This window comes from Physeter macrocephalus, chromosome 11 (genome assembly GCF_002837175.3).
Source record: "Physeter macrocephalus isolate SW-GA chromosome 11, ASM283717v5, whole genome shotgun sequence".
Lineage (NCBI taxonomy): Eukaryota > Metazoa > Chordata > Mammalia > Artiodactyla > Physeteridae > Physeter > Physeter macrocephalus.
Genome location: NC_041224.1, coordinates 20,047,895 through 20,064,923, shown reverse-complemented (window position 1 = coordinate 20,064,923; position 17,029 = coordinate 20,047,895). Strand labels below are relative to the sequence as shown.

Genomic DNA, 17,029 nt, shown 5'->3' with positions numbered 1-17,029 from the left:
TTCCTCTGCAATTTTTTGGAAGAGTTTGAGAAGGATGGGTGTTAACTCTTCTCTAAATGTTTGATAGAATTCACCTGTGAAGCCATCTGGTCCTTGACTTGTGTTTGTTGGAAGATTTTTAATCACAGTTTCAATTTCATTACTTGTAACTGTTCTGTTCATATTTTCTGTTTCTTCCTGGTTCAGTCTTGGAAGGTTATACCTTTCTAAGAATTTGTGATGTGGACCATTGTTAAACTCCTTATTGAATTTGTTACAGTACTGCTTCTGTTTTATGTTTTGGTCCTTTGACCACGAGACATGTGGGATCCGAGCTCCCTGACCAGGGGTCAAACCCGCACCCCCTGCGTAAGAATGCAAAGTCTCAACTACTGGACCACCAGGGAAGTCCCGTAATTTTTTAAAATTAGACAAAAAAATAGAAGAAAATAGGAAGAATGTGGATTTAAACTATACTATCAACCATCTTGATCTGGTTGCTATATATAGAACACTGTTCCCAACTATAGTATATAGATTTTCTTCCAAGTATGCATGAAGTAATCACCAAGATAGACCATATGTTGAAGCATAAAAATGTCTTAAATTTCAAAAGATTGAAGTCTTATAGACTATGTTCTCTGACTAGAAAAGAATCAAATGAGGATCAGAAGCAATAGATATCAAAAAAATCGCCAAATTTGTGAAAAGTAAAACCACTTCTAAATACTATGGAGATGAAATAAGAAATCCTAAGGAAAATTACAAAATTTTTCAATTGAATGATAATATTGTAGATACAATATACCAAAATTTGTAGGATTCTGCTAAAAATGCTAAGGAGAAAATTCACTATTTGAAAGAAAGAACGCTTAAAATTAATGATTCAAGCTTCCAATTTAAGAAGTTTAAGAAGATGATCAAATTAAGCCAAAAATAAGCAGAAAGAAGGAAATAAGAGCAGAAAAAATGAAATAGAAAATAGACAAACAATAAAGGATATGAAAAAAATCAAAAGGTGGTTCTTTGAAAAGTTCAATAAATTTAATAGCCCCTAAGGAGGCTGATCAAAAATTTGATAAATTAGACTTCATCAAAATTGAAAACTTTTATTCCTCAAAAGCTCTGTTAAGAAAATGAAAAGGCAGTCATATACAGGAGAAAATATTTGTAATATACATATATTACAAAGGACTTGTATCAATAATTCCTGTAAATTAATAATAAAAAGACAACCAAAACTTCAATATGATACCGTTTCACACTCATGATAATGTTAAAACTAAAAATACATTAACGCCAATACTGATGAGTATATGGTGCCTTGGAACTTTCCTACACTGCTGATCAGAGTGTGGTATAGTACAACCACTGGATAACTGGCAGTTTCTTATCAAGTTAAATATATATGTTCCTTTGAGCGAGAAATTCTACTTCTATGTATTTATCCAAGAGGAAACATATCCACAAAAATATCGTAGAATAATATTCATAGCAACTGTATTCATAATTGCTAATAATTAAAAACAGTCCAGATGTTTGTCAGTAAACAAATTGAACATTTCATACAATGGATTACTATTCAGCAGAAAAAAAGAACAAAGTGCTGATACATTCAATGACATAGATACAACTTTAAATCATTAATTTAGACAAAAGAAGCCAGGTATGAAAGAGTACATATAGTATGGTTTAATTTATGTGAAATTCAATACAGATGAAACGAATCTACAGTAAGAAGCACAGTGGTTGTGGGGAAAGGGAATTTTCTGAAGGCTTGGAGATGTTCTATATCTTGGTTTGGCTGATGATTACTTTGGTATATAAAAGTTTATCAGGGCTTCCCTGGTGGCGCAGTGGTTGAGAATCCGCCTGCCGATGCAGGGGACACGGGTTCGTGCCCCGGTCCGGGAAGATCCCATATGCCGCGGAGCGGCTAGGCCCGTGAGCCTGCGCGTCCGGAGCCTGTGCTCCACAACGGGAGAGGCCACAGCAGTGAGAGGCCCACATACCGCAAAAAAAAAAAAAAAAAAAAAGTTATCAAAATTTATCAATTTGTACACTTAAGATCTGTGCATTTCAAGGATGCAATTTTACCTTAGTGAAAAAAAAAGAAAGAAAATAGAGAAATTTTGATACCCTTCTCATAAACTAGTTTTTTTTTATTCTCATGAAGAAATTTTTCCAAGCTTCTTAAAATTCTTAATGAAAGAGAGCAAAAAGTCTTATCCTTAGCAAACGAGCTTCTCTAATTAGTAAGCATAAAATTTAATGCTTTTGATTACTTGATTCATGTTTTGCTTTAAGTTATTCTTAGAATCTTCCCATGTAGTTGCTCATAATGATAAAATTATCTAGCAATTATTGGGCTGTTACTATACACCAGGCACTCTTCTAAGGGCTTTGCATGTTTCTCTCATTAATCCTTAGAGTACCCTATGAAGAACGTAGTACTATAATCCCATTTTACGCATGAAGTATCTTACACATGAAATATCAGAAGCACGGGATTTAAGTAATCTGTCTGGGGTCACATGTCTGTAAGGGATGTAGCTGGGCTCTACCACCAAACTCTCTGCTGTCAGAGCACATGTTGCTCCCCGTTGCCATCCTGTCCTACAACCTGGGAGGGCTGCTCCAGATGTGGCACTGAACCCGGAGGAAGAGTCCTCTTCGCCCTGTACCTGTCAAAGCAGAAAGACAGATGCGTGCCCAAGCCACGGAGCTAATGTGGAGCCTTCGTACCTGCACTCCTCTTAATCATGGCTCTACTGCCAGATCAGTATGAGACATTCTTGAAATTATTCATAGCAATGGGATCCTTTCTCTCACTGAAGCTTAAGTGCATGTTGAATGAAAGCAAGGACGTTATGTAGCCATTTGCCTGCCATTCTCCCTCTGTTAAAGCAGTCCAAGATCTCAGCAAACACAAGCAGCGCCAATTGCCAGTTCATAGTCAGAATGAGCCTTATGGGTCCTCTGATCCCATCCCCCAACGCTTTGAGACCCAAACCCTTGCAACTGTAAGAGTCATAGGAGTGCTGCATAGCCACGGTGTGGGACCATTTTACAAAACTGATCTGATGGAAAAGATTAGGCTGAGACGAGTGCTCACCTGCTGGAGTAACCATATTCTATCCCACATTCAAAGTGTGGAACTTTAGATGCCAGGAAACTTGATATTCCAGGACCTAAGGGGCAGACAGTTGTGGTAAACACAATTTTACAGCATCCTTCCTCCCAAGCAGGCTAGCTGACTCTGTCCCCATTAGAGGCATTATCTGAGCCATGTTGTGACAGTACTGATGCTAAGCAGTAAACTGTAAATACCCTGCAAAACTGGTCCTCAGGGGTTTCAGTTTTTTCTTTCTACCCTTGATATACATGCACATTTTATTAGTTCTGGTAACCCAAGTTTTTTTCCCACTTTGCGATTCTGTCTTTTTGAGATACATAGCACATTCATCTAGTCCTGCCTGGGAGATTCCATACATCAAACCACAACAAATAACAAAAGGATTGTGTGGTTGTTAAGAGCATCAAGGACTAAGTTTCAATCCTGAGGTCCCCACAAGGGCCAAGTTGTTACCTGCAGCAACTAAATTAATCCATGCTTTCTTAGAAGCACAAAGATTCTCGTTAATTTTAAGCATAAACTCAGGTGCCAAAGACCTTGAGATTGGTTTAATATTCAGCAGTTTTCAAAAGAAGTTGCCTGTAGATAATCACAGAAAGGTTGATTTTATTTAGACAGCCTACTGAATCACTGCAGCTTGGCTTTTGTTTTTCAGATAGTGGCTGCAGGTTCTTTGTAGCATGGCCATGTCCCAGGTGCCGCTGGGCTCTGGGAAGAGACAGTTAAACTCATAAGGACCTTGGTGTCCTGTTTTCCTACAGAGGGGTACACAGTGCAGGTTCACGGAGATTGAACTTGATCTTTCCACTGGAAAAACTATTCACTGACACATGCTTGCTTTCATCCAGCGTGCACTTAAGCTTCAGTGAGAGAACGGATTCCCATCTCCATGAATAATTTCCAGAAGGCCTCATATTGACTTGGTAGCACAGCCATGATTAAAAGGAGTGGCAATAGTAAGGGTTTATATTAGCTAAGTGGTTTGGACACACATCTGTCTTTCCATACTGATGGGAGCAAGGTGAAAAGGTTCTTTCTCTATGTTCAGAAAAAGTGATGGATTTGATAGGGAAGCAAACATTCATTGTGATATTCATATGTTTGTATAGAAGTGACCTCTTTTAATATAACTGACTTCATTCTAATGGACAGGATTAAATGGCATGAAGAGTCACTCTATTCTGTACCCCCAGATCTTGAAAGTATGTTGTCAACCTCATTTTTTGGTATTCCATAGTAACTGTGAATATATTTTTAATATATGTGTTTAATATTTATGGGTAATTTAAGTACTATGATTTCTGTGGATTATTTTGTAGAAGTAGAGATACATTTTATCTTTAAAAAATAATTTTTAAGTGAAGAAACAAGACAACTTGATATAGAAAGCTGATGTTAGGGAAACTTTATAAGTTAGATCTTATAAAGATCTTGGTTGCTGAAAATATTAGAGACATAGGTTGATTATTAGAGATTATTACAAAAAAAGCACATATAAATAAGAAATGAAAAACTATAATGGATTATTACAAGGATTTATTTTTTGGTATTACAGTAGCTATAAATACGGTAAATCCCCTCTGTTAGATGCTCACACATACACATGCACAAAAGCACCAATCACATAACAAGGCTGGAAGCTGGCTGGGTGGTAACTGCTATCCCAAATCCCTCATTTTGATGGAATCAAGCATTTCTTTTAATATGATTTCACAGAAATTTTATTTAGCTTTATTTTTCTAAGGTAAAAGGTAACAGATTATTGTTTAAAAAGGATTGTCATAACCTAAGCTCTTTTAAGCCAGAATGTTTTATATGTTTCCCTGAATGAAATTTCACAGCTGCCCTGTATAGTAGCACAGGCTGCAGAAGAGAAGCTGGGTCAGCTGCCCTGCCAGATATTGTTCTCACCACACGTACCACACTTAGCTGTGTTTTATGCACCCATTTTAATATCTTTTCACAGTACTTACCCAAATTCCTCCTATGGAGATGTCATAATGTGAATTATGAATGTATTGACACAGTGATTCATATTGTGGATTAGGTATGGGTTGCATAATAGTTTCAAGGACCTCTAATACCCAAATAATATTGACAGATTGGTAAGCATCCAAAAAATAGGAACACCATGATTATAAAATGAAAGAACTAAGAGAATTATGAAAAATAAGAAAATACATAAAACACCAGGGGAAACTCTAAATGAAGTCAAGGTCATGATCATGTCTATATCATGTCTATAGAAAGTTAAAAGAGCTATGAGACTTACTATATGAGCTACAAAATGAGATCAGTTGCAAGGGAAACTTCCAAAGGAAAAGTCAATTTAGTTAAAATTTTTATTTTTACTTGATTTTCTTCTGTTACATTCGTTAGCTCATAAATGGGTTCAATAATATTTCACAGGGAAAGTCATGTGTTTTTTAATCCAAAAGTGGACAAGTAACATTTTAAGCATTTCGTAGTTTAACTTCATTCTGAAGTGTTAAAAAAGAACATTTGACATCCTCTGTATAAGATTTCTGAATTTTGAACAAATTTGTTTAAGACTTTGTCCAAAGCCTCTTGGTCCCCCAAAAGACATTAATACATTGTGGAATTTATGGGCTGTAGTGTTTCTTTTTAAAGCCAAGAGAAGAGTTAGATTTAGAAATAACACTTTAGAGTGAATAAAATTTCAGACAAAGAGTATTTCTATTTTAGTTTTACTTTATTGCTGGACTTTAATTATCAGCAAGATTTAAAAGTGGGTACAGACCATTTTAGCAATGTGTTAAAATCTCTAACATATTAAAGGATTGTACTTCTAAATACAGAATATCAATGCTACATGCATGTAAATACTGAAAAAAAATTAGTCATAGAAAAAGCAAGGAGACATAGAGGTTTAAAATTAAATGCTACACTTTGAAGAAACAAAAGGTCAAATTTTTTTTCCTTCTTTCCTCCTATCTTCTTTCTTCTACTTTATTCTTTCTTTCATTTTGTCTCTTATCAATAATTCATAAGCTTTATTGGAATGAAGAAAATTAAACACATTTACATGAGGTCCTGAATATTTTCAATATGTGCTTAATACCTTTTAAAAATCTGTCATCTTTGCTATCATGGTAGGTAAAACTCACCCAAAGATAGCAAATGCTTTGATAGATTTGACAATTCTCAACAGTCCTCTCTGTGTCTAAATATTGATCTGCGTTTTATAATGTACTAAAAAGTTAGGAACTCATAAGAAATGATAGGTCACTCAGTGGCTCAGATGAGAGTATATTATCTTTGATACTATTTATTTTCTGTGCTTCATTTATGTTTTAAAGTATGTCTACAACATAGTAGAAAAAAGGTCTTGATTTGGTAGGCTTTTCAAATATATTTATATACTTCCTTTTTTGGCCTTGAGGCTCTATTTGAGGATGTCTTATTGCGTTTTATCATTAATTCATCTTATTTGAATACACAACCTAAAGGTAAAAAAGCTAAAGATTTGAATTGTCCTCTATGCAATACTGTGCGTGTGGGAGGATAATTCTTTGGCTTTTGCTCACTTTTGGACGTAAATGAAAGAGCATAAGATATCTCTAAGAATAGAATTAGAGTTTGGTTTTCAGCCTAGATTCCTCCTGACCTCTCTGAATATTCCCCCAACTCCTATGGACTCTGACGAGCTTCAGAAGTTTGTACCTGAAACAGGTTCAGAGTCTTCTTTGACCCACTTCTATCTGCCAGTTTCCAGGAACAATCAGTCGAGCCCCAGGAATGAATGTCGCCAAAGTTGACATCTTTGTTTATTGTCTTTTCTGAAGGAACGAAATCAATTTATTTGAGCAGTCTGCCCTTGAGGTGAATGAACTAAACTTCAAATATGGAAATTACTAGCACTTGCTTAAACATTTTAAATTTCAATTTTTCATTGAGGTGCTCATCATTTTTAACACAAAGGATTCGCTGCAATCTGTTTGCAGGTCCCCGTAAGTGTGCAAAACCTATACCATTTAATTGAATAGTGGTATTAAACTGGAAACCAAATAGTGAAAGAATTTAAAATCAAAACACATCAATGGGGTGTTCACTTCACCTCCAGACTCAATGTCCCTTTAATATGCCATCATAATACCTGTTAATAGAGAGAGCAGCTAGAATAGAGATGCAGAAAACTTGGCTAAATAATATGAGAACAGAAAAATATGTTCTCCAGAAATATGTGTGTAATTTTTCCCACTTCATTTAGATGGTTATTCTGAAGCGTTTAAAAATAACACTGGCTTGGGACACCAGGATAACCCTGTAATATCTTGGAATTGAATTTGCTACATTTCTCCTTAAATGTTTTGCTCTAATTAAGACACATAAAGTCATGTGCACATTCATAGATTCCTACATATTTATGTTGTCGACTGGTTAGTAATATTTCGAAAATCCATGAAGATTGTTTATTTTATTAAAATCATCATCATCCAAAAATGTTATAAAATGCGAATCGGCTAGTAACAAACTACATTCTGTACAGGTTTCATTAGATATGAAAGGGTGTCTTAACATCTATACCAGTACTGTAAAGGAGAATTTGTAAAGGGAGATTTCATAAGTAGCCATTATTAGAAATATAAATAAGTAATAATTATGAAAGTAAGCATTTATGCCTAAATAAAACAAATGAGTAGATTTCAAGGTATAAATGCAATTACGATTTTTTACTCTAAAGATTGGCAACCTGTGTCCTACAAGTCAAAGATAGTTTTACTGACGAGAACTCTTATTGAATGAAACACGTCCCTGGCTCTCCTCTTCCTTCCTGAGAAAGACTGTACCTTGCCTGCTGCCTCCTCAACAGGTTCTGGGTCTCTGGCCCACTTGGGAAGTGACAGCCCAAGGTCAAGTCATAAGTGTCTTTTCCTTTCCTTTCCCATCCTCACACACACACAAAAAATGAGACCGAACTTTGGCATGATGCTTGTAAAAGACTGCTAATCCCAGAAATAGAACCAGATGCTTTTTGGATGAATGCATGGATGGATGGATAGATGAAGGGGAAGGAGGGATAGAGGGATGGAATTATATATGAGATTTGAAGAAACGTTCAAGGCTTCCTTTCGTGACTCAAGTAGATATTTTTGCCACATTTTCCCCAAAGCAACATTTTAAATTAATCCTATTTTCCCGTGAAAGTAATCTGTCACACTCTTTTAAAAATGAGAAAATAGCCAAGAGCACAAAGTGCAGTAATACAAGCATACTTAAGAATGAAGCCAAACTCTTAAAAGTAACAAATGTTCAGGGCAGAAACATAGTTTATATGGTGTCATGAATCTGACAGTATAATTTGCCTCAATTTGCCTCATATAAAATATAATAACATAATAGCTACATTAATTAAGTACTTATTACATGCCAGGTACTCTCCTATGTACTTAATATGTGTTAAATGTTTGATTTTCACAGCAACCCTATGGAGTAGTTACTGTTATTGACCATGTGGTAGAGATAAGCTAACCGAAGACTAGACGGATTAAGTAATTTATTATAACCTCATTTGATCTTTATTGGAGAAGTAGTTATTCCAATATCTGTAACCTATTTTCAACAGCCTTTCATTTTCTGTTTTTTTTCTCCCTTTTTTCCCTCTCCCTCCTTCCCTCCACCAAACATCGGTTTAAGTACATATGATGTCAGACATTGACACCCTCGTTGTCCCAGAGAAGTGACAAGACACACAGCCTCTGTCTCTTTGCAGGCACAATGTTAATTCTTTAATCTTTTTATTTAAGTTAATTTATCTTTCCTGAAATTAGCAGGTTCTTTTCAGACTTCTTTACCAGAAGAACTCACAAGAAATAAGAGGAAATAGCAGTACGTACAGTTCAGTGTTAATTGAGAAATTATTGGTCACAGATTCAGAGTGCAGACTCTGAGGGCAGACTGCTCGTGTTTGAGTCCCAGTTCATCTTGATAGCTTTACAACCTTGGCATGTTCCCTAATTTCGCTATGCCTTAGTTTTCTCATCTATGAAATGGGAATAATAATAATGCCTATCTCTTATGGTCATTAATTTGATACTTGTAAAACAATACAAATATGCCTGGCAAATTGTAAATGAATTGTTTATATTTTTTATTGCGATAAAATACACATAAAATTTACCACCTTAATCATTTTTAAGTGTACAATTCAATGATATTAAATGCATTCATAATGTTGTGCAACCATCACCACCGTCCATCTCCATAGATCCTTTCATCTTGTAAAACTGAAACTGTATACCCATTAAACCAAAACTCCTCATTCTCTCCTCCCTCCCCCCAGTCCCTGGCAGCCACCATTCTACTTTCTGTCTCTATAATTTTGACTACTCTAAGTGGAAACATACGGTATTTGTCTTTTTGTGACTGGCTTATTTCACTTAGCACAAAGTTCATCCATGTTGTAACATATGTAAGAATTTCCTTTCTTTCTAACGCTAAATAACATTCAATTGTATGTTTATGTGACACTTTGCTCATCCATTCATCTGTTGATGGACATTGGGTTGCTTCCATGTTTTAGCTATTGTAAATAATGCTGCTAAGATAGATGTACAAATGTCTCTTCAAGGTTCTGCTTTCAATTCTTTTGAGTATATACCACAAAGTGGAGTTGTTGGATCATATGGTAATTCTGTTTTTGATTTTTTGAGGAGCACCCTACTGTTTTCCGTAGTGACCACATTATTTTCCATTCCCACCAAGAGCGCACAAGGGTTCCAATTTCTCCACAACCTCACCAACATTAGTTATTTTCTATTTTGTTGATAGTAGCCATCCTAATAACTGTGAGGAGGTATCTCATTGTGGTTTTGATTTACATGTCCCTGATGGTCGCTGATGTTGAATATCTTTTCATGTGTTTAATGCCTATTTGTGTATCTTCTTTGGATAAGTGTCTATTCAGGTCCTTTGCCCGATTTTGAATCAGGTTGTTTGCTTTTTGTTGTTGAATTTGGGGAGTTCTCTATATATTCTGGATATTCTGTGGGCTACCTTTTTAGTCTGGTGATAGTTAAGTATTTTATTCTTTTTGATGCTATTATAAATGGAATTGGTTTTGTAATTTCTTTTTTTATTGTTCAGTGTTACAATATAGAAATGCAACTGCTTTTTGTGCATTGACTTTGTATCCTGCTACATACATTGTTGATGAATTCATTTATCAGCTCCAACAGTTTGTCTTGGGAATATTTAGGGTTTTATACACACACACACACACACACACACACACACATATATACACACACATATATATATATATAAATAATCATTTCATCTGCAAACAGATCAATTTACTTCTTTCTAATTTGGATGCCTTTTATTTATTTTTCTTGCCTAATTGCTCTGGCTAGAATTTCCAATACTGCGTTGAATTGAAGTAGCAACTGTGGGCATCCTTGTCTTGTTCCTGATTTTAGAGGAAAAGCTTTTAGCTTTCACAGTTGAATATGATAGCTGTAAGTTTTTCATGTATAGTTTTTATTTTGTCAAGGTGTTCTCCTTCTTTTCCTAGATGTTGAGTGTTTTCATCACAAAAGGCTGTTGAATCTTGTCAAATTCTTTTTCTGTATCAATTGAGATTATTACATGTTTTTTCACCCTGCAGGACTCCCTTAAGCATTTCTTGCAGAACAAGCCTGGTGGTAACTGACTCCCTCAGCTTTTCTCTGAGAATACCTTAATTTCTCCCTCACTTTTGCCAGATTTTGGATTACTGGTTGACAGGTACTTTTCAGCACTTTGAATATATCAGCCCACTGCCTTCTGTCTTCCAAAGTTTCTGTTGAGAAATCTGCTCATATTCTTATTGAGGATCCCTTGTATGTGATGAGTTGCTTCTCTCTTGCTGCTTTCAAGATTCTCTCTTTGCCTTTGTCTTTCGAAAGTTTGATTATAATTTATCTCCATGTTGGTCTCCTTCATTTCATCTTACCTGAAGTTCCTTGAGCTTCTTGGATGTTTATATCAAATTTGGGAGGTTTGGATCCCATCAAAACTGGGAAGTTTTCAGCCATTATTTCATCAAATAGTCTCTGTCCCTTTCTCTATCTTCTTCTTCTTGGAATTCCATGATGCAAATACCGATCCACTTGATGGTGTCCCACAGGTCTTTTAGGCCCTGTTCACTTTTCTTCAATCTCTCTTCTTTCTGTTCCTCAGACTTGAGCATTTCCATTGTCTTATTTTTAATTTAATTGATTCTCTTTTCTGCCTGCTCAAGTCTGCCTTTGAATGCTATACTGAATTTTTAATTTCAGTCATTATATTTTTCAGCTTCAGAATTTTTCTTTGGTTTCTTTTTAGGTTTTCTATCTATGGATATTTCCATTTTGTTCATACATTGTTTTCTTGACTTGCTCTACCTCTTTCTTTAGTTCTTCGAGCATCTTTAAGACAGTTGCTTTAAAGTGTTTGTCTAATAAACCGTCCATCAGGTGTTTTACAGGGACAGTTTTTGTTGATTAATTTTTTTTCCTTTGAAAGAGCCATACTTTCCTGTTTCTTTGTATGCCTTGTGAAATTTTTTTCAAAACTGGATGTTTGAATCTCATTAAGTTGTGACTCTGGAAATCACGTTCTCCTCCTTCCCCAGAGTTTGCTGCTTTTTGTTATCATATTTATTTAATTTATTTACTAGTTTATTGGTTTTGTAGGCTGTCTCTGTGCTAAGGTGTAATCTTGAGGTCTTTTCGAGTCTTTTCTGAGCTTTTCCCTGGCCACGCACAGCCATGTTCTAATTTTCCCCACATGTGCATTTGATTTTGAATGTCCTAGTTTTTCATATCTGGCTTCCAAAAGTGGGAAAAGAGAAAAATAAGGGGAGGTGGGATGAAAAGGGTACTGGTTCTTTAAATCACTTGGATGTTACTTTAGCTCCAGGGAGAAAGGCTTACAACAATGGCAGAAGGTGCAAAACCAATGGCTGCATCTTTGTCTGCCCCTCAGTGATGAGAAGCACCAATCAATCAGTGATCAGAACACAGACTCCCAATGTTTGCAGGACAGGGTACATTTTGCCTACAGCGGTTCCTGCAGGCTGCTTCAGAAACAGGTGTGTAGCTGACTGCCACATGGCTAATGGGCGGAGGATGCATAGCTACTTCTGGACTAAGTGCTGAAACTGACTGAAATTAACCACAGCTTGCAGTCTGAGCCTTCTCCCTAGAAGTTGCAAGCCTTCCATGGAGTCCAGAGTTCCAAAATAGTTGTCAGACAGATTCTGCCAGTGCAATTGTTTTCTGTGTGGGAAGACAGATGCGTGATAGTTCCTACTCTGCCATGTTCCTAGAATCTTCTCTGTAAATGAACTTTTACATAATGAATTGCTCTTTAAATTTTACCTTCTTTAACTAATGAATTTCTGTTATGTAAGGGAAACCTTTAGGAATTTGAGCTTTATTAGACTTGGAGAAGGATTACTGAATACCAACTATGGGTCTCAGGCAAAGAATAAACAAACAATAGCAACAAAACTTGAAAGGATGTATAAGAAGAATTGGGAGGTCATATTTCTTTGCTCTATTTGAAAATCTGTTATTTTGTATTTACCACACATTCTGATAGGCAGTCACGTTCGTTTTTTTCTATTAATGAAAATTATAAGAAAAGAATTAAATCAGTGCTTATTAAATTGAGGTTTAATAGACCAAAAAAAATGTTTAAAACATAGATGCAAAGGTTGGAAATAACAAAGATGTAAATTGGTAATGAAAGGATTAGGAGTCACTGTTCTAGAACTTCTATGAGTCTTAAAGAATTTTCTAATGATTCAAAAATACCAATCATATTATGTACTAAGATACAGTTACCTGCTGCACATAATTTAAGAAGGTCTCCTCTAAATGCCTGAGTAGACATCAAATATTGCAGAATTTTAGAACAAGAGAAGACTTTAGAGATTAGTTTTATTTGGCTGATTGACTTTGCCTTGGCTAATTATTACTTTAGAAATTTAATTTCTCCTTTTTCCTAACTCTCTGAAGATGGATATTACAGTGGAGAGCATCTCAGTAAAAGTTAGAGAAAATGATACTGACATGTGGCATAGTGGAATATTTTCATGTGCTGTGTGTTCCCTTTAGATAATGATAAACTATTTGAGGGTCATTTAGCATGCATCTGTTATACTTTTATAGAGCATTTCAGTTTAAAACAGATTTTGAAAATTATCCTTTGAACTCATGCACAGGCTTTCTGAAAATATTTGTGTAGCCCACCAAACTATGTCTGATACTCTTCAATTTAAATTTTCCAAAAGAAAATAAGAGAGGAGCTTTCAAAAAGTAATCAATTTTTCCATAGGTAAGAGTGCCAGTGGTTTAATGAGAAAAATCAAAGTTAAATTTATTATATAGTTAGTTTTCGATTTTCCACAGAACTTTTAGAATAAAGACTATTAATTTTGCCTTATTTAACAGAATAAAGATGAACTATAAATTAAAACACAATTATAAATGTGTTTTTAATCATTAATAGTATGGATTTTTCATTTACCCAAATAAAGAGCATCTAACTTCTAAAATTGGTGTTATGAAAAAGAAAAGGATAATTGTATAGAAAGTGAAAAAAAAATTCACTGGTACTTTATTAAGAATATAAATATTCCCTCCAATGAAAACGCAGACCTACGAGTGCACACGTGAATGTCCTGACAGCTGTGCTGTTCTTCCAGCCTCTACAGATGACAGTGCAGCCGAGAAGAAAGGGGGAACCCTTCATGCCGGCCTCATCGTTGGAATTCTCATCCTGGTCCTCATTGTAGCCGCAGCCGTTCTTGTGACACTCTATATGTATCACCATCCGACGTCAGCAGCCAGCATCTTCTTTATTGAGGTAAGTGTCAAGTAGAGTACATGAAAACCATGCTAGCTGATGAACTCCAGCCATCTGCTGACACCACCTGCGTTTAATATTTAGCACATGATTTCTCCACTTTGCAGTTGTGAGCTGGCTGATATCACACCTGCATGCATGCGTGCGCAGGTACCTATTGATAGATGGCTTTCACGTGATGAGCTCAGTTACTTTACCTCAGGAGATTTAAAGAAATAAGCCATCTCGCCTTTTACAGATCGAAAAGAAAATAGAAACCATATTTTTTGTCTTATTGTACCAAGTATGTTAACCAGCTGCTGTTCGATCCTAGAAGGAAATGAAGCATATGCTGGAGGATTTAGCTTAAATCAACTAATCGATATAACAGTAATTGAGTATTGTCCAGATTCATAATACAATATGGTGAGCCTGCTCTTAAAATGCTCACAAACTGTTTAGGAAAAATACATATTTCCCTACAAAATAGCAGCTATAACAATAAGATTATGGTATGTGCCATCACCATTTTGTGTGATGTGTGTATATTTATACATGTACATATAAATGCACATGGATACACACACACTCATTCAAACACAAAGAGAGCACTGTGCCGAATCAGTGTTGTGTTTTCATGTACAGAAAGTAGAGTTAGTGCCAGTGCCCAAGAGCAGTCAGGTAGGAGGACCAGAGGCTGTGTACAAAGGGCCAGAGCCAAGCCCTGATGTCCAGAAGGCCGGAGACTGGGAAGCCTGGGGGCCACAGGATAAGGTCAGTGTGACCAAGTCACCTTCTATGCTCCAGACAACTGGGCTTCCTGGGCCTCGTGTGTGCATAGCTTTCACCCCAACATCTTAATGGAGCCACTGCTCTTCAACACAACATAAATACTAGAGCAATGAAGGAAATCTTCTCCCTCGGAGCTTCAAACTTGTAAACTTTAGGTCTTTTCCAGTTCACTGGGTGATGTACAGTGGGCAGCCTTGTTCACGTGTTGAGTAAGAAATTATAACGACCTTTAAACTACAAAGTTACCTTTAACCTCTATAACAGGGGGAAGTGAATGCAAATCAATTAAGGAATTGCTTAGAAGTCCTCTATGGCTCTCAACTGTCTGTGGAGTAAAGTGCAGTCTCCTTAGTTCTCCTTCAAGGCCTTGGCTATTTGTATCTTATCTATCATTTCAATTTTTATCCCATAGCTTCTTAACCTGGAGTTCAGTACCATCAAATTCACTCTATTCTCTTCTCCATACACACCCCAAATTCTCCATGTCACCAAGACATTGCTCATTCTGTTTCTTCCACCAAAAAAGTCCTCCCCTTCCACCTCAATTCTTGAATTCTGGATCCAGGTAGCCTCCAATACCATGTACCCTGTAAGCTTCCCCGGACCATCTCTCTGCCAGGACAGCTGGAAACAATCTCTCTTTCCTCTGAAATTCTATCCATAGTAATACATCTATATCTTTCTCTGGCATTTACCTTTCTGTTTTGCATTAGAGTTAAATACGTATGTGATTTATTCCACCCTACAGACTTATAAATTCCTCGAGATTTGGATTAAATAACTTAAGCCTTTCAAATAAGAGGTATTCTATCAGTACTTTCTGGAAAGAAAAAGATAATAAATATCCTAGGACATATCAAACTTCCACTAAATTTTCACACATGAAGTCTTCCAAAAATGTCATTCTCATTTAAAGTCATAATAATTGAGAAATTATCAGGCATTGCATTTAGTTGGAAAGCTCTTATTAAGTTTTGTTAATGTGCTTAATTTTCATGCAAGAAAGCAGAAAACTTTCCCGAGGTCATGAATGCATTGCTCCAAGATCTGACAAGTGACAAGCTGTAAAGCTTCAGTGACTAACCAGACATCAGGCTGCTGCTGTAACCCTCACAGGTTTAAGCTTGTTTATACACTATGAAGTTTATTTTCTGACATTGTGAAAAAGAAGATACTGTGAAATATCTGATAGTGATGGTATTAGTGCAAATTGCACAGTGCAAAGGACCTAGTTCACACCGATTCACAGCAATCCTTGTATGACTACAAAGTAAGACTGTAGAATAGTGAAAGTATTGCTGGGAGCAGGGGGGCATTAATATTAGAGATAATTTAATTCTACACCTTCATAACACGAAGGAAGAAACTGAGGTTCAGAGTGGTGGAATGGCTTCTCCAAGGTCGAAGAACCACACTTCTGGGAAGAACTCTCGTCTTTCAGCACTCAAGTGAAGCAGAATCATTCTGCAGATTCCCACATTCTCTGGGAATTATTGCCAATAATTCTGCCTGAATCACTAACTCTTTGACACCCTGCTGTCGTCAAGCAGCTCACAGTGGCTGGTTGGCAGATGATTTTTGAAGATAATAATCATAATTTTACTATTATTAAAGCTGATCCATGTTTTCAAAATCGAAACGCAGATCCATGATGACTGCACAGTGACTGACATGCCAGACCTATGAATTCAAAGGTTTGAATTACTAATTAAATTAGAGTTATTGGTGCATAAGGAGATTGAGTTTACCAGTATCATCTAAGTTGCTTTTCGTGTTCTATATTATACTGCTATCTACTTTTTAAATGAATTTGATGTGCTTTTTCCCATTAGGAAAGCAGTACCTGTTCATTATTAAAAAGACTGTGGAAACGTAAAAGCAAAAAGTAAAGTCGTTTATAGTCCCAATAAGCAGAAATAATCACAATAACTATTTTAATTTATTTTCTTCAGGAATTCTTATATGCATAACTTGATGTTTGCCCATTTAGTATAATTGTGATTTCACTGAAATGCAAATTTATATTCTTTATTTTTCTTTTTTTCTGAGGTCCCATTTGTTTATTTTTGTTTTTATTTCCATTTCTCTAGGAGGTGGATCAAAAAAGATCTTGCTGTGATTTATGTCAAAGAGTGTTCTCCCTATGTTTTCTTCTAAGAGTTTTACAGTGTTCAGTCTTACATTTAGGTCTGTAATCCATTTTGAGTTTATTTTTGTGTACTGTGTGAGGGAGTGTTCTAATTTCATTCTTTTACATTTAGCTGTCCAGTTTTCCCAGCACCACTT

At 35.9% G+C, this 17,029-nt stretch overlaps 1 protein-coding gene across 1 annotated transcript in view; it reads left to right on the top strand.

The window, feature by feature from the left end:
* Nucleotides 1-17,029, top strand: part of PLXDC2 (plexin domain containing 2) — a 406,618-nt gene that overhangs the window by 355,691 nt on the left and 33,898 nt on the right. Inside the window, exon 13 of the mRNA XM_007108130.4 lies at nucleotides 13,812-13,972. Coding sequence (XP_007108192.1) covers nucleotides 13,812-13,972 — 161 coding nt within the window. The remainder of the gene's footprint in view (nucleotides 1-13,811; nucleotides 13,973-17,029) is intronic.